The sequence below is a fragment of the Trichosurus vulpecula genome, chromosome 1 (assembly GCF_011100635.1).
Source record: "Trichosurus vulpecula isolate mTriVul1 chromosome 1, mTriVul1.pri, whole genome shotgun sequence".
In the NCBI taxonomy this organism is placed as follows: domain Eukaryota; kingdom Metazoa; phylum Chordata; class Mammalia; order Diprotodontia; family Phalangeridae; genus Trichosurus; species Trichosurus vulpecula.
This window is the reverse complement of record NC_050573.1, coordinates 500,340,108-500,367,379: the sequence shown is the minus strand read 5'-3', so window position 1 is coordinate 500,367,379 and position 27,272 is coordinate 500,340,108. Positions and strand designations below refer to the sequence as shown.

Sequence of the window (27,272 nt, the reverse complement as noted above, 5' to 3'; positions counted from 1 at the left end):
TTCAAGTTCAAATCCTTGCTCTGCCCCTGTGTCAACTAGGACAAGTCACTTAAATCACTGTGAGCCTCGGTTTCCTTATCTGTGAAATGAAGGGGTTGCCCCAGCTGACCTCCAAGGTCCTTTGCCTCTACAGCTATATTCTAATCTCATCCTTCATTTGTATTTGCTAGGTCTGTAATCATGGGCACTGAGTCAGCTAAGTGGCCCAGTGGATAGCTCACTGGGCCTAGAGTCAGGAAGACCTGAGTTCAAATCTGGTTTCCAGCACTTACTGGCTGTGTGACCCTGGGCACACTGTTTTCCTTAATCCACTGGAGAAGGAAATGGCAAATCACTCCATTCTCTTTGTTAAGAAAATCCCGTGGACAGTGTGGCACATGGGGTCACTAAGTTGGACATGGCTGAAGAAGAACATCAGAATCGTGGGCAGGCCGTCCACCCTATCTGTGCATGGATGGAGTCGTGAAAATCAAAGATGATGTATTTTGTAAATAAGCTTTAAAATCCCAGATCGGTGCCAGTAACCAGAGCTAGCATTTACTTAGTGCTTTAGGGCTCACAAGTCACTTTTACATATTCACCTCATTTGTCCTGTGACATCTGTTGGTTACCCTCATTTTATTTTATTTTATTTTTGGTTACCGTCATTTTAAAGATGAAGAAACTGAGGCTTACGGACATTAAGTGACTTGGTCACGGTCACACAGGTGGTAAGCATCCGAGGCAGGATTTAAGCTCAGCCTGCCTTGATTCCAAGTCCAGATCTGTAATTACTCAGCCAGCTAGGTACAAGACAAACCAACATTCATATTCCCTGCCTTCACCTTGCAACTTGCTGCCCCTACCTTTTATTTTTTTTTGGAGGTGGGGAAGGCAAGACAATTCGGGTTAAGTGACTTGCCTAAAGTCACACAGCTAGTTAAGTGTCAAGTGTCTAAGCCTGGATTTGACTTCGGGGCTGGTGCTCTGTTACTGCGCAACCTAGCTGCCCCTGCCCCTCGTTACCTCACAGTGAGCACCTGAAAAGACCTTAGCCTGAAATGGCCAGGGTCTCCCAGTGCACCCTGGGCCACCTCCAGTCATCCTGATGACTATCAGGCCATTGGACCCAGATGGTTCTGGGGGAGAAAGTGAGGCTGGTGACCTTACACAGACAGCCTCACTTTCTCACTTTCAGCCTCCCTCACTAAAAGTCAACTGCAAGTCGTGTCACCATTTCCCTGATGTCATGGTCCTCTTTGAAAACGAATGACAAACACAACCACAACTCCTCTGCCCCTGCCCCATGCACCCCAAAATCCAACTAGGTGTAAAGATTTTTATTGCTATTTTCTGTTTCTTACATCACGATATCCCTGTATCCATCCCCTTCCCAGAGAACCATCCCAAATAGTATTTTGTGGAGGGGGAATGAAGTCAGCCTAACTGTTCACACACTGAAAACCCCTCCAGGTTTTTAAGGCCAAGTTTAAGAACTGGGACGATGTGTTGAAAGTGGATTACACCCGAAATGCTGAATCGGTGGTGCAAGGGGACGGCTTGGCGGGCAAGGTGAAGAAGGACACGGACAAGAAGGACCAGATGAAGGCAGATCTGACGGCCCTGTTTCTTCCACGCCAACCACCCATGGCTTTGGCTGAGGTGCCAGGGGGACCGGAGGGGGACCTGCAAGGCCGGGAGGGCGGGGACCACAGACGAGAGGGTGGGATGGAAGGAAGCAAGACGCGTGGTCTTGGGGAAGGGAAGGCATGGGGGAAACATCTGTGAAAAGGCTCAGCCCTGATTGCAGAGTGGCCCAACAGGCGGAGCAGCTGATGGAGGAGTGGAATGAGGACCTGGATGGCATGGAGGGCTTTGTCCTCGAAGGCAAAAAGTTTGCCCGCCTGCCCGAAGAAGAGTTTGGTCACTTCCACACCCAGGACTGTTACGTCTTCCTCTGCAGGTAGGACTCCCCTGTCTCTTTCTAGCCTCCTCTTCTTCCTTGGCCCACTGCCGTATTTGTGGTTCTTGGGTCATTCTGGAGGATAGGGACCCCCAGCATCTCTGTCCTACCTTGGAGAAAGGAGCGAGGGTGTGAGGGTGACGGGAGACCGTGTTCTTTCCTTCTCTATGTCCCCTCTCTCTTTCCCAGGTACTGGGTCCCTGTGGAGTACGAAGAGGAGGAAAAGAAGAAGAAGACAGCTCCTGGGGGAGCGGAAGGGGAAGGGGAAGCAGAACAGGACGGGGAGGAGGACGAGGAGGAGGCTGCGGCAGAGGAGAAGCAGCCGGAGGAGGACTTCCAGTGTGTCGTCTACTTCTGGCAGGGCAGGGAAGCCTCCAACATGGGCTGGCTCACCTTCACCTTCAGCTTGCAGAAGAAGTTTGAGAGCCTCTTTCCAGGCAAGCTGGAGGTGAGGCCCTGACCCTTCTGCCAAGGCCACACTCCTCCCCAGAGGGGCATAGGGCGGGGGACTTTTTCTACGTTTGGCCGGAGAAGTCTGTCTGGCCCAGATTGCCACTAAACATTGCTCCCTCTCAGCCGTCTCCCAAGGGAGCCCAAACAGACTCGGGGTGGCTGGTAAGGCGCCGAGGGAGAAGGCGTTGGCAGGGGGCCAGGAGAGCATCTGGGATCCATCTGGCTGGTCTCTGGCAGGGCGGATTCGTCAGTCTCCTTCTTCTCTCTTCCCCCCCTTTCCCTCCCAGGTGGTCCGAATGACTCAGCAGCAAGAGAACCCCAAGTTCCTGTCCCACTTTAAGAGAAAGTTCATCATCCACAAGGGCAAGAGAAAAGCCCCGGAGAATGCTCTGCAGCCCAGCCTTTACCACATTCGCACCAACGGCAGTGCCCTCTGTACCCGGTACCTCTCCTTCCCCCTCCCTCCCCCACAAGCCATAGGCCCACGTTGGCCAGGGCCTGGGTCATGTGTGTCTGTGTATGTCCATCCTGTGTGGTGTGTGTGTGTGCAAGGATCCAGGTGAATGTCCTTGCGGCCTTAGTTGTTCAATAGAAGAGACCTTGGGGATGGGATTATGGGACGCATACTGCCTTCCCAGGGGCCTAGTACGGGGGCTTTTAGGGACTGCTGCCCCAGGGCTTACTGGGTGGGGATTGGGTGAAGTTGGTCCTGTTTCCCTGCTTACCTCTGTCCCCACTTGGCCTGGCCATTCTACAGATGTATCCAGATCAACACAGATTCCAGTTTACTCAACTCCGAATTCTGCTTTATCCTCAAGGTAAGGGGCTGTGTCTGGGCAGGGGCCGGGAGAACCTGGGCACGGCATGGTCGGGGGGGGGGGGGGGCCTGTGAGGGTTAGGGGAAGTACTCTGGGCAGATGAAGACTCATTCTTTCCTGGTCTGGCCCTAGGTCCCCTTTGAGAGCACGGACAATCAAGGCATCGTGTACACATGGGTAGGACGGGCAGCCGACCCCGAAGAGGCCAAGTTAGCCGAGGACATCATGAACCACATGTTCAATGACTCATACAGCAAACAGGTAAGGTCCTGTACAAGCAGCTAAGGGGATTCCCCTCCGGCCGGGCCCTGACCTCAAGAGTGGAAGAGGAACAGTTAATTCTGTTATCTCCAGGACATGGGTTTTACCTTCTTTGGTTTATGGGACCTTTGACAGTCTGTAAACAGAACAGCTGCCTTCGTGCAGTCTAAGGCAGGGTTCAGTAAATACAGTAATTTCAAAGCAGTGGGAACATAACCTATAGCAAGATATCCGTAACCATTGTCACGTGACATGAAAACGTTTGCCATTTCTATTGGTGACAGAGTCACAGGTTCTGCTAATACTGCTGTGAAGGAAATTACTAAATTTCAGGTAGAGGTTAGTGAAAATAAAGATGGAACTTTTTTCCCATCCAAGTTCACGTACCCCCAGAAATCCGTCCGTGGACGGAGTTAAGTACTCCTACTTAAAAGGGGCAGTTCTCAAAGTTTGGTCTGGGGACACCTCGGGGGTCCCTTAGAACCTTTCTGGGGATCCGTGAAGTCAAAACTGTTATCATAATACTAAGACATTTTAAATGTCCAAAAATGGTAAATTCACCCACACGAGTGAAAACTCTTTGAGGACTTTTTCTACAACTTTTAAGAGCATGAAGGGAGACCAGACAGCTTGAGAAAAGTAATGCTCCCCATTGGATTGAACGTTGGCCCCGGAGGCCAGAAGACCCAAGTTCAAATCCAGCCTCAGATACTTACTAGCTGTGTGATCCTAGGCGAGTCACTTAATCTCTGCTGCCTCAGTTTCCTCATCTGTAAAATGGGGAGAATGGCACGAACCCCCCAGGGTGGATATTTGTAAAGTGCTTTGCAAACCTTAAGGTGCTATTTAAATGTGATCACCGCCATCCCCTTGGAGCAGACCCTGGGGTTGTGTAATAAATAGAACACTGGGCTTGGAAGCAAGGGTGGAAAGCCTAGGTTCAAATGCTGCCTCAGATAAAGGGGGAGAGGGGCCTCAAAGGTCATCCTGTCCAACCCCTTCATTGGATAGATGAAGATACTGAGGGGTCAACATCACACAAGTAAAAAGTAGAGAAGATGCTTCTCTGACTCCAGAGCCAGCTGCCCTTATCTCACAGGGTTGGGAAAATCAAATGAGATAATTCTTTGCAAAGACCCTTCTCAAACCTTAAAGCACTGGGCGGCAAAGTAGATGGAACCTCCTGTCCTGGAGTCGGGAAGACATGAGTTTTTTGGTTTGTTTTTTTCGTAGGGGGTAAGGCAGGGCAATTGGGGTTAAGTGACTTGCCCAAGGTCACATAGCTAGTAAGTGTTTCGTGTCTGAGGCTGGATTTGGACTCAGGTCCTCCTGACTCCAGGGCCGGTGCCCTACTCATTGCACCACCTAGCTGCCCCCAAGACGAGAGTTCAAATGTGGCCTCAGACACTTACTAGCCATGTGACCCTGGGCAAGTCATTTAACCCTGTTTGCCTCAGTTTCTTCATCCGTAAAGTGAGCTAGAGAAGAAAATTGCAAACCACTCCAGTGGCTTTGCCAGGAATACCTCACATGGGTCACGGGGACTCAGACACAACTAAAACGACCAAAAAACGACAAAAGACCCCTTTCAAACCCTTAACAGGTGCCCCAGAAGTGCTGGTGCCGTCGTAAGCTTTTATAGCCAAAACTGCCACCTTCACCCCAGCACCTTTCGCTCCCCCTTTTCTCAACAGGTGATTAATGAAGGAGAGGAGCCAGAAAACTTCTTCTGGGTGGGCATCGGAGCTCAGAAACCCTATGATGAAGACGCCGACTACATGAAGTACGCTCGGCTCTTCAGGTGAGCCTCAGCGGCCCTTGCCACCTCAGTCTCCCTAATGCTTTCCTTTGTGGGCTCCTCAACCCCCGTCACTCCCCGGAAGCCCCCTCCCCCCTAACCTTGGAACCTCCTCAGCTCCCCCTGCTTTTCCTTCTCTCTCTCTGGCATAGGTGTTCCAATGAGAAAGGTTACTTCTCCGTGTCAGAAAAGTGTTCCGATTTCTGCCAGGATGACTTGGCTGATGATGATATCATGCTGTTGGACAATGGTCGGGAGGTGAGCTCCTCACTCTGCTGTGTATCCTGTCCCCTCTCCCTACCCCTTCTGGGCACAGCCCCAAGCCTGGTGGGGCTGGCATTAGAGCCTCACACAGCCGCAGCCCCTATCTCCCTTGGTCTTCACTGAGGTGGGAACATTTCTTCCCATTTCACGGATGAGAAAACTGAGGACCAGAGAAGGACTCTTCTCATGGTCACACTGGCACATTAGTGACAGACTTGGGAATGGCACCCGGGTCGTCCTGCTTGCCTTGTGGCACCCCCCGTGCTATGCCAGGATGCTCCTAAACAGGGTAACTTCAGCTGTCTCTTCTTCTTTACTTCACCTTGCAGGTTTACATGTGGGTGGGAACTCAGACAAGCCAGGTGGAGATCAAGCTGAGCCTGAAAGCCTGTCAGGTGAGTGTCTGCTGACTGCCAGACATCCTCGTAGCCGAAGCTTTGCTGCTGGCCAGGCCCATCTGGACCAGGGCCTCCTCCCCTTTTCATGACATGGACATCCTTTCTCAAAATAACATTTGTAAAGGCATACAATACATAGGATTTACAAATTGAAATATAATTACCAAGATATTTAAAAGGAAGAGACAAGTTCTAGCTTTAGGTTAAGAATCCCTGCTCATTTTACATGGAAGGAAACCAGAGCCTTGGGAGAGCCAGTTACTGGCCCAGACTCACACGGCATGTTAGTGACCAGGCTGAATTAGAAGCTAAGCCATGGCTTTTCATTCAGTCCCTTCTTTTATTGATTTGAGCTGTTCCTCCTTCCTCCTGGTCTCTCCTTGGGCCTACAGTTTAGGGCCAATGAAGGTTATTCAATGCCAGTCCCCTTCAGGGCAGGAGTGGTTAGTGGAAAGCCGACTTGTGATGTTAACCTCTCAGGACCTCGATATATACAATCTAAAATCTATCTATAAAATGAAGAGGTTGGACTACATAACCTGAGCCTCCTGACAGCTTAAGATCTAATGGGATTGAGGCTTTCATTTCTCTAACCTCTGTGGTTTGTCTCCTCTTTCTATCTTTCCCATTGGCAGGTTTACATCCAGCACATGAGGTCCAAGGACCAGGAGCATCCTCGAAAGCTCCGACTGGTCCGCAAGGGCAATGAACAACACCCATTCACCCGATGCTTCCATGCGTGGAGTACCTTCCGGAAACCCCCTGCCTAGCCTGGTACAGAGGACTAGCTTAGGCTCTTCTTGCCCCTGACTCGAGGCTGCAAGCATCAACACAAGCTTTAAAAGGAGGATTTTCCTACCTGTGAGAAGACAGGGAGGGGGCGCTGGCAGCCTGCTGCCATCGGCCCTCATGTTTGGGGAGGATGGCCTTCTTCATTCTCACCCATTCCTCTCAGGCTTCTAGGATCTGTCTGCCTGCACCCCCTTTTTTCTTAAGCTGTTCTATGGCCAAAGCAGGTATCTAACTCTGCCCAGGGGAATCTCAGGAGCTTAGGGAGGGAGTGTGGTATGTGGCGCTGAGGTCTAGTGGGCAGAAGGGGACGGTGCTGGGCTAGGAAAGATGTGAGTTTGCTTCTTTCGCACCTCAACCCATTCTGCTTCCCTCTCCCCATTATGACATATTAGGGTTTTCTGACCTTGCTCCCCAGGCCTGCACTTCCTCCTGCTTGGGGCCCCCTCACTCTGGACTCACTGCTCCTTCCCCATCAGTCCCAGCAGCACCTGGTGTATTGTATTGTTGGAATAAAAACTGGTTCTGGCACTGATAGTGCAGACACATGGAGAAGTGGTTTCTTAGGGGTGAGGGAGTGATGCATGCTGATGGGGTTGTTCCTACCCACTCTTGGTTCCCTGGGGGTTACCTGTCCTCTTTGCTACCTCATACCCTTTCTTTTTCCTGATGGAAATAGTTGAGTCACTGGAAACTCTGTGAGAACTGAATAAGGTAGTAGGGCTGTATGCAATGAAACAGGTGTTGGCAGGCTCTAAAGGAGGGAAATAGGCCTCCAGCTAGCTGTGGGTGCAGCTTCTGGACAGGAATGGTATGTGGCCTCTTGTCTGGGCCAGGCAAGAGCAGTCCTATGGATAAATGAGTATGTTTGCTCAACCCGCTTGTCATAGTTAAAGGTGAAATCTGAGCCCAGGTCTTGGCTTCCCAAGCCCATGTGCTAGACCGCTGGGATCCTATATCTCAGGACCCCGCCATGCAGCACATCTGAGGTCTGATTCGCTATTAGAACCCACCCATGGCGAGAAGCAGATGCATTGGCTCTTTAAGATACTAAATGCTTTATTTTCAATATTAAAAACCAGTATTTTTAATACCTAAAACAATCCTAATTAATCTTAACAAAAAGACACCCCCCCCCAAAAAGATACATTCTACAAGAGAAGCCCCCTACCACCACTTCTCCCTAACCCCCCCCAGGACACAAAATGGGAGCATGGTCAATAGGCAGGTTTGTTGGCCTGGAGAGGGGCTCAGACACACTTATACGCACACTCACGGAGCAAGAATACCAAAATAACTTTAGAAATCTTTTTTGTCCAAGTCCCAGTGAGGCAACCTTGGCTGTTTAAAAAAAAAAACAAACCATATACGCAAAGGCTCCAGTATTCTTGACCAGGGACTCACCCTGGGCTGAACTCTGGGCCTCAGGCTCCCCCCCAGCCTGTCCTAAAGCGGCTTTGTTGACTGAGGCTTGGCCCAGGGTGTAAGTGGTTACAGAAGCTGGACTGGGAGAGGCTGCCTTCTGATTCGTGCCTTCCACCATATCCCAGAAATTGCCCCCATTTTGGCATGACAATGGGGCCCGAGCCTCTGGGTCTCTCCTTAAAAGTAAGGCATTGCCTGTGACACACAGGGAACTGATTCCCTGCCTTCCCCCACCCCCCTACCCAGGTCCACCAGGCCTGATAGGAATTATTCCCTTTGCTCATTCCCCGGGACAAACACCATAGAAATCATACAGAAATTCCTGGGACGGGCTGCATGATTCTTTCTTCACGGAAGAGCTAGGAACCTACCACCACTGCTCTCTGCCTGGTTTCCCCAAGGAGACATCAACCACGTAGTTAACAGTCAGGAAAAACAAAAACAAGTCTCTTGTGATCTCTGAACTCCTCCCTTCCAGGGGATGTGATCAGGAGCTGGGGGTCAGACAAGATTACGAGCCACTAGGTTAGATTTGTGCTTCTGGACAAGATGGAAGAGGCCAAGTTCCAACTGGGCCATCCCCAGGGGAAGAAAAAAAAATTACTCATTTCAAACTGGGGGACGGAGGCAGCAGCCTGGTCCTCTAATCCACTTCTGGTAGGTAGGCAGGTATGAGGCATGACGGACTTCTATGTGAAACCGGAGCCCCTCAGGCAAGGCATGGGTCTAGCAGGTGAAAAACAGGGTGGGGGGTGGTCCTGAGGACAGAAGCCTGGAGCTGAGGGAGAGAATCTAGGATCCAGGATGGAGGCAGCAGGGGAGGAGGAGGACCAGGCCCACCGCCTGGGGGCGGGGGCTCCTCTGTAGGAAAATGCCACAGTACACAGGTGCCATCGTAGCCCACTCTTTGCCAAGGCCTTAAGTATGATATGGGGGGGGTGGCACACAGGAAGGTGGGAGTGCATGGGGCTCACCCCTGCCCCTCTGCCATAGACAGGCTTTCTGGGCGAGCTGAGGTAGCCTAAGCGGGGGAAACAGTAGCCTTGGCTCCCAAGGGAGGCTGTGTTGTGTGAAAGTAACAGGAATTAGTGAATGAGGATTCTATCCCTTCAGTCCATGGGGCAGAAACAGTCTTAGACATGAGAAACGTGACTCCTAGAAGAACAGGGGAAATGGCCAGTGAGGGCCAGGAGGAGGTACATGCAGGGCTCTCTCCTTCCTTGGTTCCTGCTGTCCTCCCCCGCCTCTCCCCACCCCCAGGAGAAGATTCTTCTTAGTGTTGTTCTGGGGGAGCAGGAGGGCGGGCGGGGGTTATGGGGATCCAGGGCACTGCTGCTTCTGCCCTGCCACAGTTAGAAGGTAGAAGCCTATGTTACAGGGACGGTATCCAATGGACACAGGGCAGGTGTGCGTGGACTGTTGGGCCCCTGGCTGGGCCGTGGGCTGTGATCCTCGTCGCTGGGGTCCGAGCCTGAGCCACAGGCAACAGCATCTATCCTGAAGGAAGAAACAGGGCTGACCCCTCTAGTTGGCTCAGATGCCACGCCCCCCTCCCCTTCTCCCTTTCCAGGGGCTTGCACGGAGGGCAGGCTCTGTCTCCTTATTCCCCAGGCAAGGACAGGGATTAACATTAGCTAATGACAGCAAACATTTACATAGTGCTCACCATGTGCCTGGCACTGTGCTCGGTACTTTACAAATATCTTATTTTCACAATGATCCTGGGAGGTGCTAATATTATCCCTATCTTACAGACCAGGAAACAGGTATAGAGAGGTTAAGTGACTTGTCCAGGGTCACAAAGCTGGTAAACGTCTGATGCCAAATTCGAATTCGGGCCTGTCGTCACTCTATCTCCTATAAAGGGTGGAGACTCCAGAGCCTCAGAAGTGGCAGGGGGAAGGTCAGGGTGAAAGAAGCCTCAATTCTGCCATGGTCTTTAGGTGCTATGTGCCGAGTACACCCGTGTGCAGGATTCACTGCATGTTTCTGGCTTCGGCGGTGGTTGTGGGAATGAACTTTGACAACCCCCCCTGCCCTTCGGACTTTGGCATCATCGATGGGAAGAAGCTGTTGAAGTTACAGCCGAAGGTCTCCAAATTGTAAAGAACCAACATGAACTCGTTTGAAAGAAAGGATTCTCTTCTTTCCTCCCTCCGTGACTCCAATAAATAACTCCCATTCGTAGTGGTGCTTTCCTCACACAGGTAGTATGAAATCCGGGGTTCAAACTTTGGTCTCCTGACTAACCAGTCTGGCGTTCTTACAGGGCAGGCACCGGTACAGACTTGTGGAATGTCTAATCTGTGCATCTACATTTTAGCAACTGGGAGATCAGGCCCCCATAAGGAGGGAAGGCTGCCTGAATGCCTAAGGTGACCTGGCTAAGGGAGGAGGTGGGACTTTGCCCACAAGGGACGAGGGAGGATGAGTGCCCTTCAGGAGGTCGGGACTCTTCTGCGTCCGCCCACTCAATGGAATGGAAGAGGCAATAAACTTCTGGGAAGAAGGCACAGGGCCCATCTCCCTTGCTGGAAATACCCCCTAAAATAAAGCCACATCCAGGAAGGAATGGGGTGCAAAGATGCACCTACTTAGGTTCCTTCACATCCAAATTACCTCTGAACCTTGTATACTGAAGTTTGCAGACTGCTGGAACTAGGGGTCTCGGAGATAACAGTCCTGTTGGGGGAGTGGAAATGGAGTCCCAGAGCTGGGAATGACGGTTTTAACAGTTTTAACCAAGAACCAAGCCCCAGAACTCCTGATTCCCAGAGGAATGACCTTCTCTCCCTATGTCCCCGTTAAATCTGGACCACAACCTATTAAAGAAGAAGGGCTCTGTTTTCTCCCTGTCCACACTCCTGTTTTCCTCTGGCAGAACTCTTTGGCTAGTGAGATGTCGAGGGGCTGGGCCATCTTTATCATGGGACTATGGCACTTTATTATGGAGCAATGGATGGGGCCGCATGATGACCCTGGATCTAGAACTTAAGGAGTTCCCGCAGACCCCAACTGAATGTCAACAACCGTCACCTTGTGTCTGACAGAGAAAGTTGGGCTGGCTCCCTGGAATCACCGGCTGCTTGATCCCCCTCCATCTCTACTCCTTAATGAACCAAAAGGTGGGCTCTAACATCGTACAAATATCTCACTTGAGATCCTCTCAATCACCCTGAGAGGTGGGTGCTATGATTATCACCCCCGTTTTACAGATGAAGAAACAGGCAGGTGGTGACTAAGTGACTTGTTCAGGGTCACACCGCTAGTCAGGATCGGAGTCTGGATTCAAATTCAGGACTTCCTGGATCCAGGTCCAGTGCACCGCTAGCTGTCTCTAGTGTTACTATTCTGGAGAAGCCCTTCTTGATTCACCCCATTACTATTTTCTGCCTTCTTAAATTGTCACGTAGATAGCTTATTTGCCTGCATGGTGTAGCCTCCCTACCACGGAATGTAAATGCCTCGAAAGGCGGGGGTTGTTTTTTATTTTTGTTTCTGTTTCCCAAAGACACTGCCTTGTTTAAAAAAAAAATAGCGATGATAAATATTGATACAGTGATTCTAAGATTTACAAAGTGCTCTGAACTTTATAAGGTGCTTTCTTCTAAGCTATCTCATTTGATTGTAGATAACACAATCTACAACCACTTAACAAATGTAGTTTGAATGGGATTGGCCAGACCACGGCAACAGCAGCCTCAGAACTTAGGGGTAAAGGGAGGCTCAGGGAAAAGGCCGGGGCGGGTCGGGGAGAGGAGGGGGCTTGGAAGCCAGCCGCAGAGCCACCAGGACTAGCCTCAAACCCTGGCTTTTCCCACTTACTACCTGACCGTTCCTGGATTAAGTCATTTAAGCTTTATGGGCCTTCGGTTTCATCATTTATAAAATGATCAGAGTTTCACCCTCTGGTTCTGGTCCCAGCTCTAGCCCTCTCCTAATTGTCCAGGCCTATGCCTCATTCCCTGACACATACTCTGATCCAGTGACACTGGCCTCCTGGCTGTTTCATGAACAAAGATACTCCATCTCCCGACTCCAAGCATTTTCTCTATCTCCCATGCTTGGAACGCTCTTCTTCCACCGTGACTACTGACCTCCCTGGCTTCTTTGGAAGTCTCAACTAAAATCTCACCTTCCACAGGAAAGTACTCCAAACCCCTCTTAATTCTAGGGCCTTCTCTCTATTAATTACTTCCTATTTATCACATATGAATATATATACACACATTATCTATATACATACATATATACATACACACACACCTATATATATATATATATATATATATATATATATATACACATATATATACATATATCTAAACTTGCTTTGTAAATATTTGCTTACATATTGTTTATCCCATTAGATTGAAAGCTCCTTGAGGGCAGGGACTGTCTCTTGCCTCTTTTTGTATCCCCAGTATTTAGCACAGTGCCTGGCACATAGTAGGCACTTAATAGATGCTTACAGATTGATTAACCCTAATTTGATATGAGACTTTAGACAAGTGATCGAACATTACTGGGCCTATGGTAAAGGGATGATATTCAATGACATGACTGCTAAAGTCTTGAGCTCACTTCTAGTGTCTAGGATTCGAAGACTTTATCACTTTCAAGTTCAAAGATTCTAAGATTCTTCTCCCCCAGATCTCAGCACGCAGCCTACAGAGGATGCAACTACAGATCTGCAGACTCAGCAACTCAATTTTTCCCTTCCTCAGTCTCCTTTCCCCCCAGGTCTAGACAAGAGTCCTCCGGTAACTAAGCTCCCCCTCACCTTATTTGATCAGGATTCCTGGAGATCGGGCATCGTCCTCTATGTTTCTCAAATTTTTCTCTGCTTCCTCTGAAGAGCTAGACAGAGGGGTTGAGGAGAGAGACTCTTAAAACCACGAAAGACCCCTCCACCCTCCACCCCCAGTTCCTATTTCCCAGGATGGAAAGAACACGCGTCCCAATACACCAGGCTTGCACAACATACAGCCCATAGGCTGCAAAGGATTTTGGGCAGCCCGCAAAAAGTGTAGAGGATGTAAAAGAAAGTAAAGACGTAACGAGTGCTTTGTACATGCCCCGCTTAACCCGCCTTCCACTAGTCACTGTTGTGCCCATCATGTAACTTGGGGGTTGAGCTGCCACTGTGCACTCTCTCCAGTTTGTCACATGACCCGCAGCAACTGACCATCGTCGGTCTATCTCTAAAAACCTATTTGAGGCCCAAAGAAGTTCAGCCTGTTTTAATTTTGGCCTCTACCTACTACCGAGTTGTGCAGGTCTGCAATATACCATGGAGAAGGAGGACGCCACTGGGCGTTAGGTGAGACGGGGAAGGACGTTCAGAATCTAGGGAGCCCCATCCTCTCCATCACCACCCCGGGCACAGAGGGACCCTGGGGCTTGGAAGAGTGAGACTAAGAGGTCCGGCTTTGTCTTCTTCCTTCCCTGCCCACTCCTGATTCTGACCTCACTCGGACTTTATTTACCTACCTGCCTAACAATTGCCACCACCCTGAGGACACAGTGCTATTTCCCAAAGTCTTCTCTCTCCCCTTCCCACTTGATTCTCTCACACGAAGCCTGAGAAGTACGTAAAGCAAGAATTCCCATTTTCACTTAGCAGAACAGGAAAATAACTCGCCCGAAGTCCTATCTAGTTAGAAGCAGAGCCAGAATACAACACAGGGCACTTTTGTAAGGCAGCTAGGTGGCCCAGTGGATAGAGCGCTGCACTTGGAGTCAAGAACACCTGAGTTCAAATCTGGTCTCAGACACTAGTGACCCTGGGCGAGTCACTTAAACCCTCTGTGCCTCAGTTTCCTCATCTGTAAAGTGGGGGCAATTATAGTACCTACCTCACAGGGATTTTACAAGGGTCAAATGAACTGACGTGTAAAGAGCAGCAGGGATGGGCTGAAGCTGGGGGGAGGGGGGGCAGTTTTCCTTATGGGAAATCTTCCTTTTCCTTCCCCAAGGGGAATTCATTTGAGATAAACCACTGAGAACAACCTGGGCACCCCCTGGACTCTCCGGAGATCTGGGTTTCTGAGGCCGAGGCTAGGTCAGCTTTGGCATGAAGGCGAAAGGTCTGGTTGGAGAAGCCAAGAGCAGGTTAGGGCTTCTCTGTTGCCAGGCAAGGGAAAGGGGTCTCCTCCCATCCTCACCTCAAGAAATCCTTCACTTCTTCCACGGTGATATCAGCGGTGCTGTCCAGCGTGGTTTCTGTGCTGTTGGGAGAGTCTATGGATGCTGGGGAGAGGGCAGCCTGGGAATGCTCTGGGGTTCCTTGGTAGGACAGAATGGAGTAGTTAGGCCTGGGATGTGCCCCAGTGGGGCTTCCTAGCACAAGGTGGCCAGGACCAGGGCTCTAAAGGGGGCCAAGAGTATGACCCTCCCTACTCCCTCTTTCCTTCACCCACAGCCCCACTTCAGAGTCCTGTCACGTAGAAAGATAGTGGAGCTAAATGCCTAAAGAGACTAAAGCCCTGTACAGGGTCCTAGGGGAACACGTAGGGGAGGGGAAAGACGTGGCAAACCAAAGGAGAGAGCCCGAAGCCAGAGTGAAGATGGGATGTGGAGCCACTGGGCTAGAGCATCCCACTTGTCCATTTGCCCACCACGTTCACCTCCCTCAAGGCTTTGGGAGGGGTCTGTCTGACTGTGATTCTGTATTGGATGTTAAGCCAGTGGGGCATGGCTCTGAGGGCATATTTCTACCCTCTACTAGACTGCCATGAAGGGCCACCCTTTCCACCCAAGAACCTAAGTTCTTGTCTCTTCCCTTAGGGATGTGCTGGATCCATAAGGTCCTATGGACCCTACTCCTCCCTCTAACGAGTGGAAAGGGCACCCAGGCATAGCGTTGTTTCAGTTGCTGGGCCACTGCCCTGGTGAAGCCCCCGGTGTGAGGCTGCCACAGAACAGGTGGAAAATGTGGCATCTCTCATTGTTCCTGGACAGTGCCGTAGCCACATACCGCATACAATATGCACACATGTATGCATCTACTGTTCATCCTCTCCTCCCTAATGTATCTTTTCTGTCTCTGTTTATCTAAACCTCATCTAAGGAATCGTAGTTTTTAAAAAATGAGTTAAAAAGGCCTTTAGCGATCATCTGATCCAACCTTCTCATGTGATTTAGGCAAAGGAAGAGACGGAAAGGGAAGTGGTCCAAGAAGTGGTCCGCATGTGTAAGTATGCACATATTGTATACGTATCTACACAGAAAGTTAGTGTGGCTAAAACCCAGACCTCCTGATTCTCAGTTCATGGCTCCTGACCTTAAAGGACCAGCTCAAGTCCCACTCCCTTCTTAAGACCTACTTTAACCACACTGATTTCTCCCAAATTCATGAAATCACTTTTTTTCTTCCACTTTTTTTTTTTTACCAAGTCCTTCCAGTCCTTCTTCCTCTGTGCCCTGTCTCTCTTTCCCCTCCAAGACTTGTGCACTCACCAGCTCCATCAACGAAGGAATGGTTCCCCTCAGACACTGGCAGCATGTGGGTTCCATTGGCCTGGCTCAGCTTGGGTGATCCTTTGTAATCATTGCTGGAAAAGAAGGGAGAGGTGTGATGGGGGGAGAGGGAGGTGTCTGGAAGGGGAGAGAAGGGGGAATGTTCCTTTGGAAGAGGGCCACTAGATTGTGGAAGGGGTAAGAGGAAGGAACATGGGCAGCTAGAAAAATCTGACCCCTGGTCATGCTGATGGGGAGAGATTATTCATAAAGTCCCATGTAAAGCCTTGACATCTGGGACAAGTTTTCATGACCTAGTACAATCCTGCCACGGTACAGAACCCTCCTCCCTGGAAGGCTGGCACATCTATACACCAAGTCCATCTGCATTCCAAAGGATTCTTTCACTTTCCCTTGACTCAACATCAAGCTCTCATGCCTGCCCCCAAGCTGCCAGCTGGGGCTTCCTGGCACTCAGTACTACCAGGGGCCACTTGGAAAATGTCGGCCTGAGGAGGGCATTGACACAGCATCTTTTTGAGTCACAACTGCCTCGAGAGGCTTAGGACAGGATCCTAAGGAGATGCAAGGTCCTTTTTAAGGAAGAAGGGCAGTAGTGGGCATCTCTGGAGTCTCTGCCTGCCAGGAGATGGAGCCTACCCGTGACCCCTCCTCACTGTGCATCAGGCCCCGGGCAGGATGAGTCTTCTCCCCAACCCCCAGTACCCCACCCACCCCTGGCACCTGACACAGGTGGTATCATGAGGTCGGATGAAATCTAGGGAGCACAAGGGTTCCGTGATATTCTTGGCACTCAGGGAAAAACGCTCAAACTCCGACGGGGAGATCAAGTAGAACCCTGTTGGGAGGGATGGGGAGGAGGAATATGAGCAACTTCCCAATTTGCCAATGCCTACCCCCCCACCCCCACATTCATCTTCCTCACTTGAACAGACACAACCTAGGGGACATAAAGTCTCCTTTAATACATCAGGTCACACTCAATAAAACAAATACTTCTCCAGCTAGTCCCCAGCCTTCTTCCTGTCTCCTGTCCCCTCTGCTCACTCTTGTATCCTCACCTTTGTTCTTATGTTTTCCTTTCCCTGGGAGCCTCTCCTCTATCCCCTCCCCCATCCCATCTCTCTGGCACTGAATGAGTATTCCCTCCTCCAGGAAGGATTCCCCAGGCTCCCTGATGGCTAGTGACTGCCTCCCTCTTCTGACCTCCTATTGCACTAACAGGCTGTACCATAAAGCTTGGCCTTTGGCATTCTCTAGTTGTTTCATAGGCCTGAATCCTATCTCTTAAGAAAGTTACCTTCTGTATTTCCAAATGAGGCCCAATATTTACTTCTTAATTGAGTCTTAAGTAGGGCAGCTAGGTGGCATAGCAGCCAGGCACTGGGCCTGGAGTCAGGAAGACTCATCTTCATGAGTTCAAATCCAGCCTCAGACACGTACTAGCTGTGTGACCCTAGGCAAGTCACTTCACCCTGTTTGCCTCAGTTTCCTCACCTGTCAAATGAGCTGGAGAAGGAAATGGCAAACTACTCCAGTATCTTTGCCAAGAAAACCCCAAATGGGGTCATGAAGAGTCAGACAGGGCTGAAATGAGTCTCAAGTGCCTGTTCCCCAAGAAAGCCTAGGGATTCAGAACCTGGGGCCTCGATGGGCCTCGAGTGCAGCCCTTTGACTGAATCCAGGATTCAGGCCACTCCTGGCCTAAACAAAAAAACCCACCTTGGTCTGATTAATTCTTATTTAGGGTTAAGTAGGACTCATGGCTAACCATCCCCTCTTCCCTCTCTCAGACCCTCACTCCCACCCCAAATCCCCTATAGTTAGTTGGAGACATTGAGGAAGAGAGAGGGAAAGTGATTTAGAGGGCTGGACCTGCCTGGAGTCAGGAGGACCCGAGTTGAAATCCAGCCTCAGGCACTTAAAAAGGTGTGTAAAACTGGAGAAGTCAGTTAAATCTCCGACTGCCTTAGTTTCCCCATTGGTGAAATGGGTATAAAATTGGCACTTAGCTCCCAAGGCTATCGTGAGGAAAAATGAGATATCTGTAAAGCAGTTCACAAACCTTAAGCTGTTAGAGAAATGCTTAGATGTTAGAGAAATATTTAGAAGCAGCTAGGTGGTGCTGTAGGGCAGTTAGATGACTCAGTGGATAGAGAACTCAGCCTAGAACTGGGAAGACCTGAGTTCAGATCTGCCCTCAGACACTGTGGGACCTCGGGCAAGTCACTTAACCTCTGGAGAGGGAAATGGCAAACAACACCAGTACCTATGCCAAGAAAATTCCATGGGGTCATGAAGAGTCGGACGCAACCGAACAACAAGGTAGTGCTGCAGATAGGGGCTGGCCCTCCAGTCAGTAGGACCTGAATTCAAATCTAGCCTCAAACACTTAATGACTGCGTGACTCTGGTCACATAGTTTTCTCCCTTGTACAATGAGATTAAAAAGAGCTTGGAATTAGGATTTCCCCCCTCCCAGGGTTGAAGTGAGGACAAAATGAGATAAGATTTCATTTTTAAAAGCTAATTTTTTAAAAAAAATTTTTTTTTATTAATTTATTTATTTTTAGTTTTCAACATTCACTTCTGTAAGTTTTAAATTTTCTCCCCCTCTCTCCCCAAGACAGCCTGCAATATAGGCTCCACATATACATTCCTATTAAACATATTTTCACATTAGTCACGTTGCATAGGAGAGTTATAACAAACGGGAGAAACCATGAGAAAGAAAAACAAAACAAAACAAAAAACGAAAATAGTCTGCTTCGCTCTGCATTCAGACTCCACAGTTCTTTCTCTGGATGTGGCGGGCATTTTCCATCACGAGTCCTTAGGAATCGTTTTAGGTCCCTGCATTGCTGAGAAGGGCTAGGTCTATCAAAATCAGTCCTCACACACTGTTTAAAAGCTTACTTTTAAAAATAAGCTTAAAATTAAAATGAAAAATAAAATTTTACAAATTTAAAAGTCTATAACTGCCAGCTATTATTATTTTAACGCTGTTATTAATTGTGACCTGCCCAAAGTCACAAGACACAGCTGGGGAAAAAGCTAGGAGGATTCTGAACGTGCTTCGCTACAGGGAAGACAAGGCCTCATTTCTTTAGCCTCATATCGCCGGCTAAGAGGAAGCTCTTGCCTTAGGTTAAATCTCTGACTGCCTTAGTTTCCCCACTGGTGAAACGGATATGACATTGGCACTTAGCTCCCGGGGCTATTGTGAGGAAAAATGAGATATCTATAAAGCAGAAACTTCTCTTGATGCCTAGAAGATACGTCATTTGTATGTGCTGAATTCCTTCCAGGACAAAAAAAACTCAAGATAAAGGATTCCTGCTCCATGAAGATTTCTTTGATCCCTATCAAATGACAACCATCCACTCCACACCTCACATAGCACCTTTTCTGGACAGAGCCACTGATGGTTGGGAGCTCTTCCTTTGAAAACTGTACATCCTGTGACCACTCATTAATTGGGGAATGAGTCTTATTCTTGTAAATTTAAATCAATTCTTTACATATCCTGGAAATGGGACTATTCCCAGTTAACCTGCTTCCTTTCTAATTTTAGCTATGTTGGTTTTGTTCAGCATGGCACTTTTTTTTTCTACCTGATATATGTTATTTCATAATAATTATCTGCAAATATGTCTTCTTCCCCATTAGATGTAAGCTTCACGTGGGTGGGGACTATCTCAACAATATAATATTATTATTTATAATCATATTATATGATTTTATTATAACATTATATTTTATTATTATTTATGTTATATTATTATATTATCTATTATCTTTCTCACCGACTAGCACAAAGCTCTGTTAGCTACTTCTTGGCTCAAGGCTTGCCCCAGGCTAAGCACTCAGGCCCCCAGAGCTGGGACTAGAAGATGGAAGGAAAGTGTGGGACTCACGGAGTGTGGGAGCAGAGTCACCCAGAAGGGACAGACAGTGGCTTATGCTGCGTGAGGCCGGTGGGGCTGGGACCGGGGCAGGCAGGACACGAAAAGCCAAGGACCCTCTAAACCGATCCCTCCCAGGGAGGCGATGAGCAACTCCAAAAATCCATCTCTTCATAACCTCATGGTTCTTTTGCATTGCAATTTGACTACAGGCAACACAGTGTCCTAGGAGAACCCTGGACCTTCACAGAATGTTTACAAGATGCTTCCCTTACAAACACCCTGTGATGGAGTATTCATATTTTTACTTTGTTCAGTCATTTCTGACTCTTCTTGACCCCATTTGGGGTCTTCTTGGCAAAGGCACTGGGGTGGTTTGTCGTGTTCTCCTCCAGCTCACTGGACAGATGAAGAAACTGAGGCAAACAGGGGTAAGCCACTGGCCCAGGGTCACACAGCTAGTAAGTGTCTGAGGCTTCATTTGAACTCAGGTCTTCCTGACTCTGGGCCCAGCACTCTGTCCATCATACCACCTAGCAAGTATTTTTATCCCCATTTCCCAGAGGTGAAGAAAGGCCAAGTGACTTCTGATCACTTCAACAAGCATTTTTTTTTACTGAGCACCTATTAACATAATAGACATTCTATTAGGGGCTGGGGAAAGGGAAGACAAAGATGACACAGTCCCTCGCCCTCAAGAGGCTCATAATTGTCACAGAGCTAGTAAGCGGTGGAGCAGGACTTGGAAGCCAGGTTTTCTCACCGTAAGGCCAACGTTCTCTGCCATGACAAGGTGCCTCCCTAGCCCATTGCCACAGTCTCCTACCACTACTAGGTTTGGGGCACCAGGCTGAAGCCAGAGGTGGTCATCCTTGTCTGTGCCTTTCTGTGCCACCAGAGGGAGAGGAAGAAACCCTAGAATGAGGTCATTTAGGAATCAGGACTTCAGAATCTGAAGGGGTCTTGGCCATTATAGAGACCAACTCCATTTTTCGGAAAAATAAATTGAGGCTCAGAGAGCAAGAGTGGCCTGACCACAGTCACACAATAAGTACCATAAGAGCCAGGGCTAGAATGTTAACCAACATTACCTTGGCTACTCTCCACAATCTGACCAAAACCCCCAAACAGGAGGCCGCTAGAATGCTACTGGGCATCTGCGATGGTTTACTAGTCACAAGGAAAAGGGCAGAAATCGACATATACATACAAAATGGTATCAAAAGACATACCTGAAATGAAGCCCCAGCTCACAGAACCTACACAGAAGCTCACTCCTTAGATGGCCACAGAAAGTGCCTTATAAACGTTCTAGTCTCATTAGACCCATGCCCATCATTCTGCCACAAAAGGAGATAGCATACACGTGTTTTCTGCCATGATACCTTTGGGATCCAGGTCACGAGTCTCCTTCCCACCTAGTCTCAAAGCTCAGTGCAAATTTCCATCTTCGCTGACCTCCTGTTCTGACCCCTTTAAAGCACTCCAACCCCAGGGTCCGAGTAATTCCATAAGCTTGTGCTCTCTCTCCCCACCCCTGGACTTTCTATCCACATGCTAAGAGATGCGCCATCCTTCCCTAACTCACCCAAAATACAGGAATAACAAAATCATTTTGTCACAGTGGGATGGGGTACGGGAAGAAATGGGAGGGTGCAGTAGGGCCCCTATTCTCTCGGTCTGAGTGAAGCCACCCCGCTCCCCAACAACCAAAGAGCTTCTCTGGGCTGGGAGGGGCAGACAACAAAAACAAACCTGATTCAAAGAAACTTCAATATGCCCTGATTTTTGAAATGGGCCAACCCAGTGACCCAAGCAAGGTTTGGCTGATGCCTATAGGATGTGTCCTTGGCCAAAATATGTCTCCTGAGTTGCCCAGCAAAATGCGTCAAAGTCTATCTTCATGCACAGTTATCCCTTCCACATTGACTTTTCCCAAAACACTGGTTGGCATAAGAAATCAAATAGGAATTTGGGGGGAGTTTTGCAGAAGCTGCAGATGACACGCAAAGGCCAGCAGGTGACACAGAGCCTATGTGTGATAAGATACTTAACCCAAAGTTTACAGTAAGGTACTGAAAAGACCCCATAAAAGAAAAAGAAAAATTCAGGCTTTTCTGGTATGAGGGGAGGGCCAAAACTTTTTAGGTGGATTTTCCAGATCTCAGGGGCTCCTCACCACTCATTCCAATGATGTGGAAGGGATAATTGTATTATGGGATCTTCTAAGAGCCCTGTTTTAAAATGTATTATAAGGGACACCTTAAACTCTTATCTGTTGATATTTTATCAGTGACCGGTTGACCAGCAGCCAAGAGCAAGGCCGTAGGTGTAAAGAGCACAGACTAGACACCCTGAGGAGAAGAAAAAGCACCACAGAGAAACTTTGCCAAGACGATGCCTGGGAAGCAGACTCCCTCCCCACCCTCCCACACCCTAATGGAGAAGGTCCCAGTGACTCCCACCCCCTTCACTCACCTTGCCCATATTTTGTGAAGACACAGGAAGCGATGCCGCTGATGTCCTCTTTGCGAATGCAGTCATAGTGCACCTGAGGCCGAAGGGACGGCACTGCGAAGACGTGGATGTCGCCAAGGTTGGTGAGACAGGCCAGGCAGTTTTCTGTGTAGTCCTCAAAGGCCACGCTGGTGAAGGTGACCAGAGCCACCTTCCGTACCCGGCAGCCCTCATGGGCTGTAAGCTTGAACTTGGTCTTGGCGCTGACCTTGGGCAATGTAAACACCTTGGTGGGAGGAGAAGGAAGCCAACAGGTGTCATGAAAAGACTTTGCAGGGAGTTGGCCTATCCTCCTGATTCCCAGAGCAACTAGTAAAACTAAACTGCCCAGAGCCAGTAAACTGGGCGAAGGGGGTGGTGCCGAGGCAGGGAGGGCTGAGATCTGACTCAATGCCAGGCCTTATGCAAAGGGTCAAATGGATATCGAGCCAAAGGAACACAGAGCCCCAATCCTGCTGGGGAAAGGTTTCCTTCTATCTTAGGGGCTTTGGAGACTAGGCTGATCATCCTTGCTGGCCTTATCTGCACTAACAGAGGGGGAAGATGGACCCCCGGGGAAGGTCACTTGGAAATCTCAAGACTCTTAGAATTTGAAGGTCAGTGATCATACAGATTAGCCTTTTCATTTTATAAAGGAAGAAACAGGCTCAGAGCACGTGACCTGGCCATTCAGGTAATCAACAGAGCCAGGACTAGAACCCAGCTGACTTCCCAGGCTAGTGGTCTTCCCATTAGACAACACTGGAGGTGAAGTCTCTGTTCATGTCAACTCAACAAGTGTGTACCTGAGGCCTGGCTTACTGTGCCAGTCTAAGTATGTAAGGGACATAGCCAATACACATTCTGGTACCTCGGTCCAGCTGAAGAGACCAAACTACCACAAAATAAGAAACTTAGGGAACCCATCAGCAGCATGAAATCAAGCGAGACATGTATAACTCATATCATACTGCTTGTCTTCCTCAGGGGTGCGGGAGGGAGGGAGAGAATTTGAAATTCGAAACTCAAAATTCAAATGTTCAAAAAATTGTTTTAATGTAATTGGCAAACATTTAATGAAATAAATAAAAATATAAAAAAAAATCCAAGTGAGAGACTATGGTATAAGGAACAGAGCAGGTTTGGCCAGGATTGACGGAAAGGAAATGGGAGCAGATGTTCTTGGGAAGATGCTCTTTAAGGGTGGGCTTATCCGTGGCTCAGTCCCAGCCCCTTAATTGCTATTCAATTACCTTGAATTGTTCCTCGGAAGAGATAAGTACAGAGTGGCTTCCCTGCATGTCCGGGGCCTTGGCCAGGTCTCGGGACACTTCGTAGGGCTCAGGCAGGGGACTTCCCCGCCCATCCAGCACAGCGATGGAGACCACCGGGGCTCGGTGCATCAACTGCACCTCCTTGCCCAGGACTGCCTCCACTGCCCGCTCAGAGAACTTCTCTTGGGACGGTACTTCCAGGGCATAAGCAAACACTGACCCTGAGTTGGTACCTGCCCACATGGTTGGTCCATGGTGAGTAGCTATGAAGGGGAAAACACAAGGGGAAGGGGGGAGAGAGAGAGAGAGAGACAAGAATTCAAAAGGTTCTTTACCCTCCAAACTGCAGTTAAGTATAACATAGCCAAGAACAATCATGATATTAATACATAATTTACATTTATCTAGTACTTTGCACTTTCCAAGGACTTTCACTGAAAATTATAACTGTGGCAGATTTCAGAAAAACCTGGAAAGGCTTACATGAACTGATACAAAGTGAAGTAAGCAGAACCAGAACACTGTACACAGTGACAGCAACATTGTGTGATCATCAACTATGAACAACTTAGCTCTTCTGAGCAATACAACGATCCAAGACAACTCTAAAAGATTCGTGATAGAAAATAATATTCACATCCAAAAAAAGAACTGATGTAGTCTGAATACTAATTAAAGCATACCATTTTCACTTTATTTTTTTCATAGTTTTTATTCCTTTTGGTCTGTTTCTTCTCATAACATGACTAATATGGAAGATGTTCACATGATTACACATATATAATCCATATCAGATTGCTTACTGTTTTAGGGAGGGTGGAAGGAGGAAATTTGGAACTTAAATTTTTTTAAAAAATGAATGTTAAAAATTATCTTTAAAAGTAATTGGAAAAAATAAAACAGTATTTCATATACATAAATATATAAATAAAATATATAAAATAAAATAAAATTTAAATAAATAATAAATTATAACATTATATATGATATTATTTAATTATAAAATTGTAATTATATATTATATAATAATGAAATATATAATTCATAATATATTATGCATTATATATAATCTATTTCATTATTATATAATATATAATAATATAAATTTAAAATAAAAATAAAATACTATTTAAAAACACAGAAAACATAAAAACATATTTTAAAAAATAAGAGATAGGAAGGGCAATTATAGAGATTAGAACCCACTCCTGGTCCTATGCTCTTTCCACAGACTCATGCTTCCTCTGAGTGTAGGGATAGCAATCAAGCCGAGATCAGAGAGCTGGGCTTTGGGAGTTTCTTTCTCTCCCACCTCCTCCCATAGTCCACACCAGCCTTACCATCTCGGAGGAAAGTATCTGCAAAGTAGAGACAGCGCACCACGCCTGAGAGTGAGTCATCGGCCGATCGGGGCTCGATCCGTCGCTGCACGGGTGTCATCTCCACATCGTGAGGGCAGGCCTGCTCGGCCAGCTGGGCATTGGCTTCCTGCACCTAGCCAGGAGGGGACAGGAGGGTGAAGTTCCAACTTCCATGGGCCAGGCCAAGTCATAGGCACCTGTCTCTGTCTTGAAGTAGATATTCTTTCTAAGGGGCCTTTATTTGTATCCCCAACACTTGGTACAGTGCCTGGCACCTAGTAGGTACTTAATAAATGCTGACTGACCACCCAGCTCCCATCCAGCCAGGTTCCATTTGGCCTTTTAGTCCCTCAGGAAGGGCATACATCTTCTCGATGGGAGCTTTCTCTCCCCAAAAACGATGTTTCCAGCAGCCCACAGAACATTTACCACCAAAGTGACAATACACAAACCCTGGCTCTTCCTTCTCTCTGCGTCTCACTCCTCCCACCCCCTGGAGTTCCGAAATGGCTGCATCATTGCTGGGGTCTGGGGACGGAACCATACATATACTAAAGAGCAGCCCTCAAACCCACCACTCAATCTCCCCCATTATTCTGTGGCCAACGTTCAAAAATCCACCATTAGAGATGAATTTCTCTGTTCTCTCCAGTCTCCTCTTTTATTCCCCTGCTAAAAGGAGCACAGTCAATCCCAAACACGTCACTGTGAATGGATGGGACATCAAGGGTGGCAGAGGCCCTCGAATTTGAGAGCTGTCTCATCTCGCGATAAGGAAACTGAAAGTCAGAGAGGGGACTTACTCATGATCACACCATGAGCCTGGCAGAGGCTGGGCCAGGATCCTTGACAGCAAGGACCGGCCCCTCCATCATATCCTGAGGCTCAGTGTCAGGCCTGTTCCTCTCCCCATCCCTTCTTCTTACCTTGCTGCTGGGGCTACTGAGGTTGGTCCGCTTCTTGCCAGAGACTCGGCTCTTACGAATTCGCCGGAAGGACTGTCTCAGGGACTTCTTCAGGGACTTGACCCGGGACAGCGGTCCCTCCATGGCTAGGGAGTCGTTGGGATGAAGGGTACACCTGGGGTGGAGGCAGGAAGCTCACTCACCTCTCTGACCAGGCTGAGGGATCAATAGGGATTTGGGGGCTATTCAGGGGTGGGCTGGAGCCGGCTCAAACTGGCTCTTGAGACCTGATCATTAAATTTTCAGAGTGAGCATTTACACCTTTGAAACTGGCAAATGCTATGCACAAATTGGGACCTGATTTCATTGTGGTCTCTTTAACAATTGTTTTGTTGATTGTCTAGTCTTAAGAAAGTAGGATAGATAACAATGCAGATTAAATATAGAAGGGTCATGTGTGTATCTTGCCCTTCCTCCTCTGGAGACCTGGTTGTTAAACATTTACCAGAACACCCAGAGCTGGAGCTATTCCAACTTCCCAGTTCTTTCTTCACATTCCTAGGAGGAAGATCTACCAGTTTCCCCAGTAGGGTATGGGTGGACCAAGTAGGTAGTCCTATTTCTCCTGGACTGTGACTTATGGATCACCCTGGGTTCAAATGACTTCCTCATCAGGCTTTTCAGGAAACAAATTGTACCCTAGCAATTCATTCCTTTAGGTCAAGCATTGGCCTCCCCTTGGCTTTTTTTTTTTTTAATAATCCAGACCCCACTCTGGAAAGATTACCTTCATAACATATCAGATCTAGAAGTTATCTTAGATCATCCAGTCCAATTCCCTTATTTTATTATTTTTTGGATTAATTTTATTTTTTCCTTCTTTAATACCAATCCTTTTATTATAAAAGTAGAGAAACTGAGGCCTCAAGAGGGTAACTGACTTGCCTAAGGCAAGGTGTGACCCAGGAGGAAGCACAAGAATCGGGCAACGAGGATGGGGGTTGAGGCAGAGGGGAGCTATGGATGCTACAGAAAGGCAAGCCCTGGGATCTCAGAGGAAGAAAGTGAAAGCAGCCACTGAGGTGGGGACAGTGTGAGAACTCAGAAAAATGGTCAGGTAGTTTTTCTTCTTAAAGGGGTGGCCAGGTGCTACCGTAGATGGAGCCTTGGGTTTAGAGTCAGGAAGACCTGAGTTCAGGTTTGCTCTCAGATACCTACTAGCTGTGTGACCCTGGGCAAGTCACTTAACCTCTGTTTGCCTCAGTTTCCTCATAGCGGCTACCTCCCGGGGTTGTTGTGAGGATCAAAATGTAAATTGCACAATTCCCAGCACATGGTAAGCACTATAAATATTATTTATTAGTACGATTATCCCTTTCCTCATTGATCCTTTCTCATTTCTAAAGGTCTGTTTTCCACCCACCCTCCAACCCTCAGTTGGCTGAGTTAGAAAAAACAAAAGCCAACAAACGAATATTAGGTGTGCACTGATAACAACCTAAGAGGTACTTGAAACTAGAGATTTTTAAAAGTCAGAAAAAATTGGTAAATTTTAAGGTACTATGACAAACTGTAGGGGAAAAGACTTTTCAGACAGGAGATCTGCCCAGACCATTCATGAACATATTTTGTGGGCAGCTACCCTTAGGCTCTTTGCCAAATTTACTCTGGGTAGAGAAGGGGCTGGGGGAACTAGGTGGCT

The 27,272-nt window shown here is 48.2% G+C and overlaps 2 protein-coding genes across 5 annotated transcripts in view; one reads left to right on the top strand and one right to left on the bottom strand.

Annotated features, from left to right (window-relative positions):
- FLII (FLII actin remodeling protein) overlaps positions 1-7,269 on the top strand; it is a 43,219-nt gene extending 35,950 nt beyond the window's left edge. Inside the window, exons 21-30 of the mRNA XM_036739836.1 lie at positions 1,453-1,641; positions 1,803-1,942; positions 2,132-2,390; positions 2,683-2,837; positions 3,153-3,213; positions 3,346-3,474; positions 5,169-5,275; positions 5,425-5,530; positions 5,866-5,931; positions 6,570-7,269. Of these exons, the coding sequence (XP_036595731.1) occupies positions 1,453-1,641; positions 1,803-1,942; positions 2,132-2,390; positions 2,683-2,837; positions 3,153-3,213; positions 3,346-3,474; positions 5,169-5,275; positions 5,425-5,530; positions 5,866-5,931; positions 6,570-6,704 (1,347 nt within the window). The 3' untranslated portion in view covers positions 6,705-7,269. The remainder of the gene's footprint in view (positions 1-1,452; positions 1,642-1,802; positions 1,943-2,131; positions 2,391-2,682; positions 2,838-3,152; positions 3,214-3,345; positions 3,475-5,168; positions 5,276-5,424; positions 5,531-5,865; positions 5,932-6,569) is intronic.
- Positions 7,270-7,764: 495 nt separating this feature from the next.
- Positions 7,765-27,272, bottom strand: part of LLGL1 (LLGL scribble cell polarity complex component 1) — a 99,516-nt gene continuing 80,008 nt past the window's right edge. For all 4 annotated transcript variants that reach the window (XM_036739814.1, XM_036739819.1, XM_036739828.1 and 1 more), the window contains 9 exons: positions 25,592-25,745; positions 24,645-24,798; positions 23,284-23,567; positions 22,013-22,277; positions 16,354-16,468; positions 15,610-15,704; positions 14,316-14,436; positions 12,932-13,008; positions 7,765-9,645 (listed from right to left, as the gene is read on the bottom strand). In XM_036739814.1, coding sequence (XP_036595709.1) covers positions 12,933-13,008; positions 14,316-14,436; positions 15,610-15,704; positions 16,354-16,468; positions 22,013-22,277; positions 23,284-23,567; positions 24,645-24,798; positions 25,592-25,745 — 1,264 coding nt within the window. In that variant the 3' untranslated portion in view covers positions 7,765-9,645; position 12,932. The remainder of the gene's footprint in view (positions 9,646-12,931; positions 13,009-14,315; positions 14,437-15,609; positions 15,705-16,353; positions 16,469-22,012; positions 22,278-23,283; positions 23,568-24,644; positions 24,799-25,591; positions 25,746-27,272) is intronic.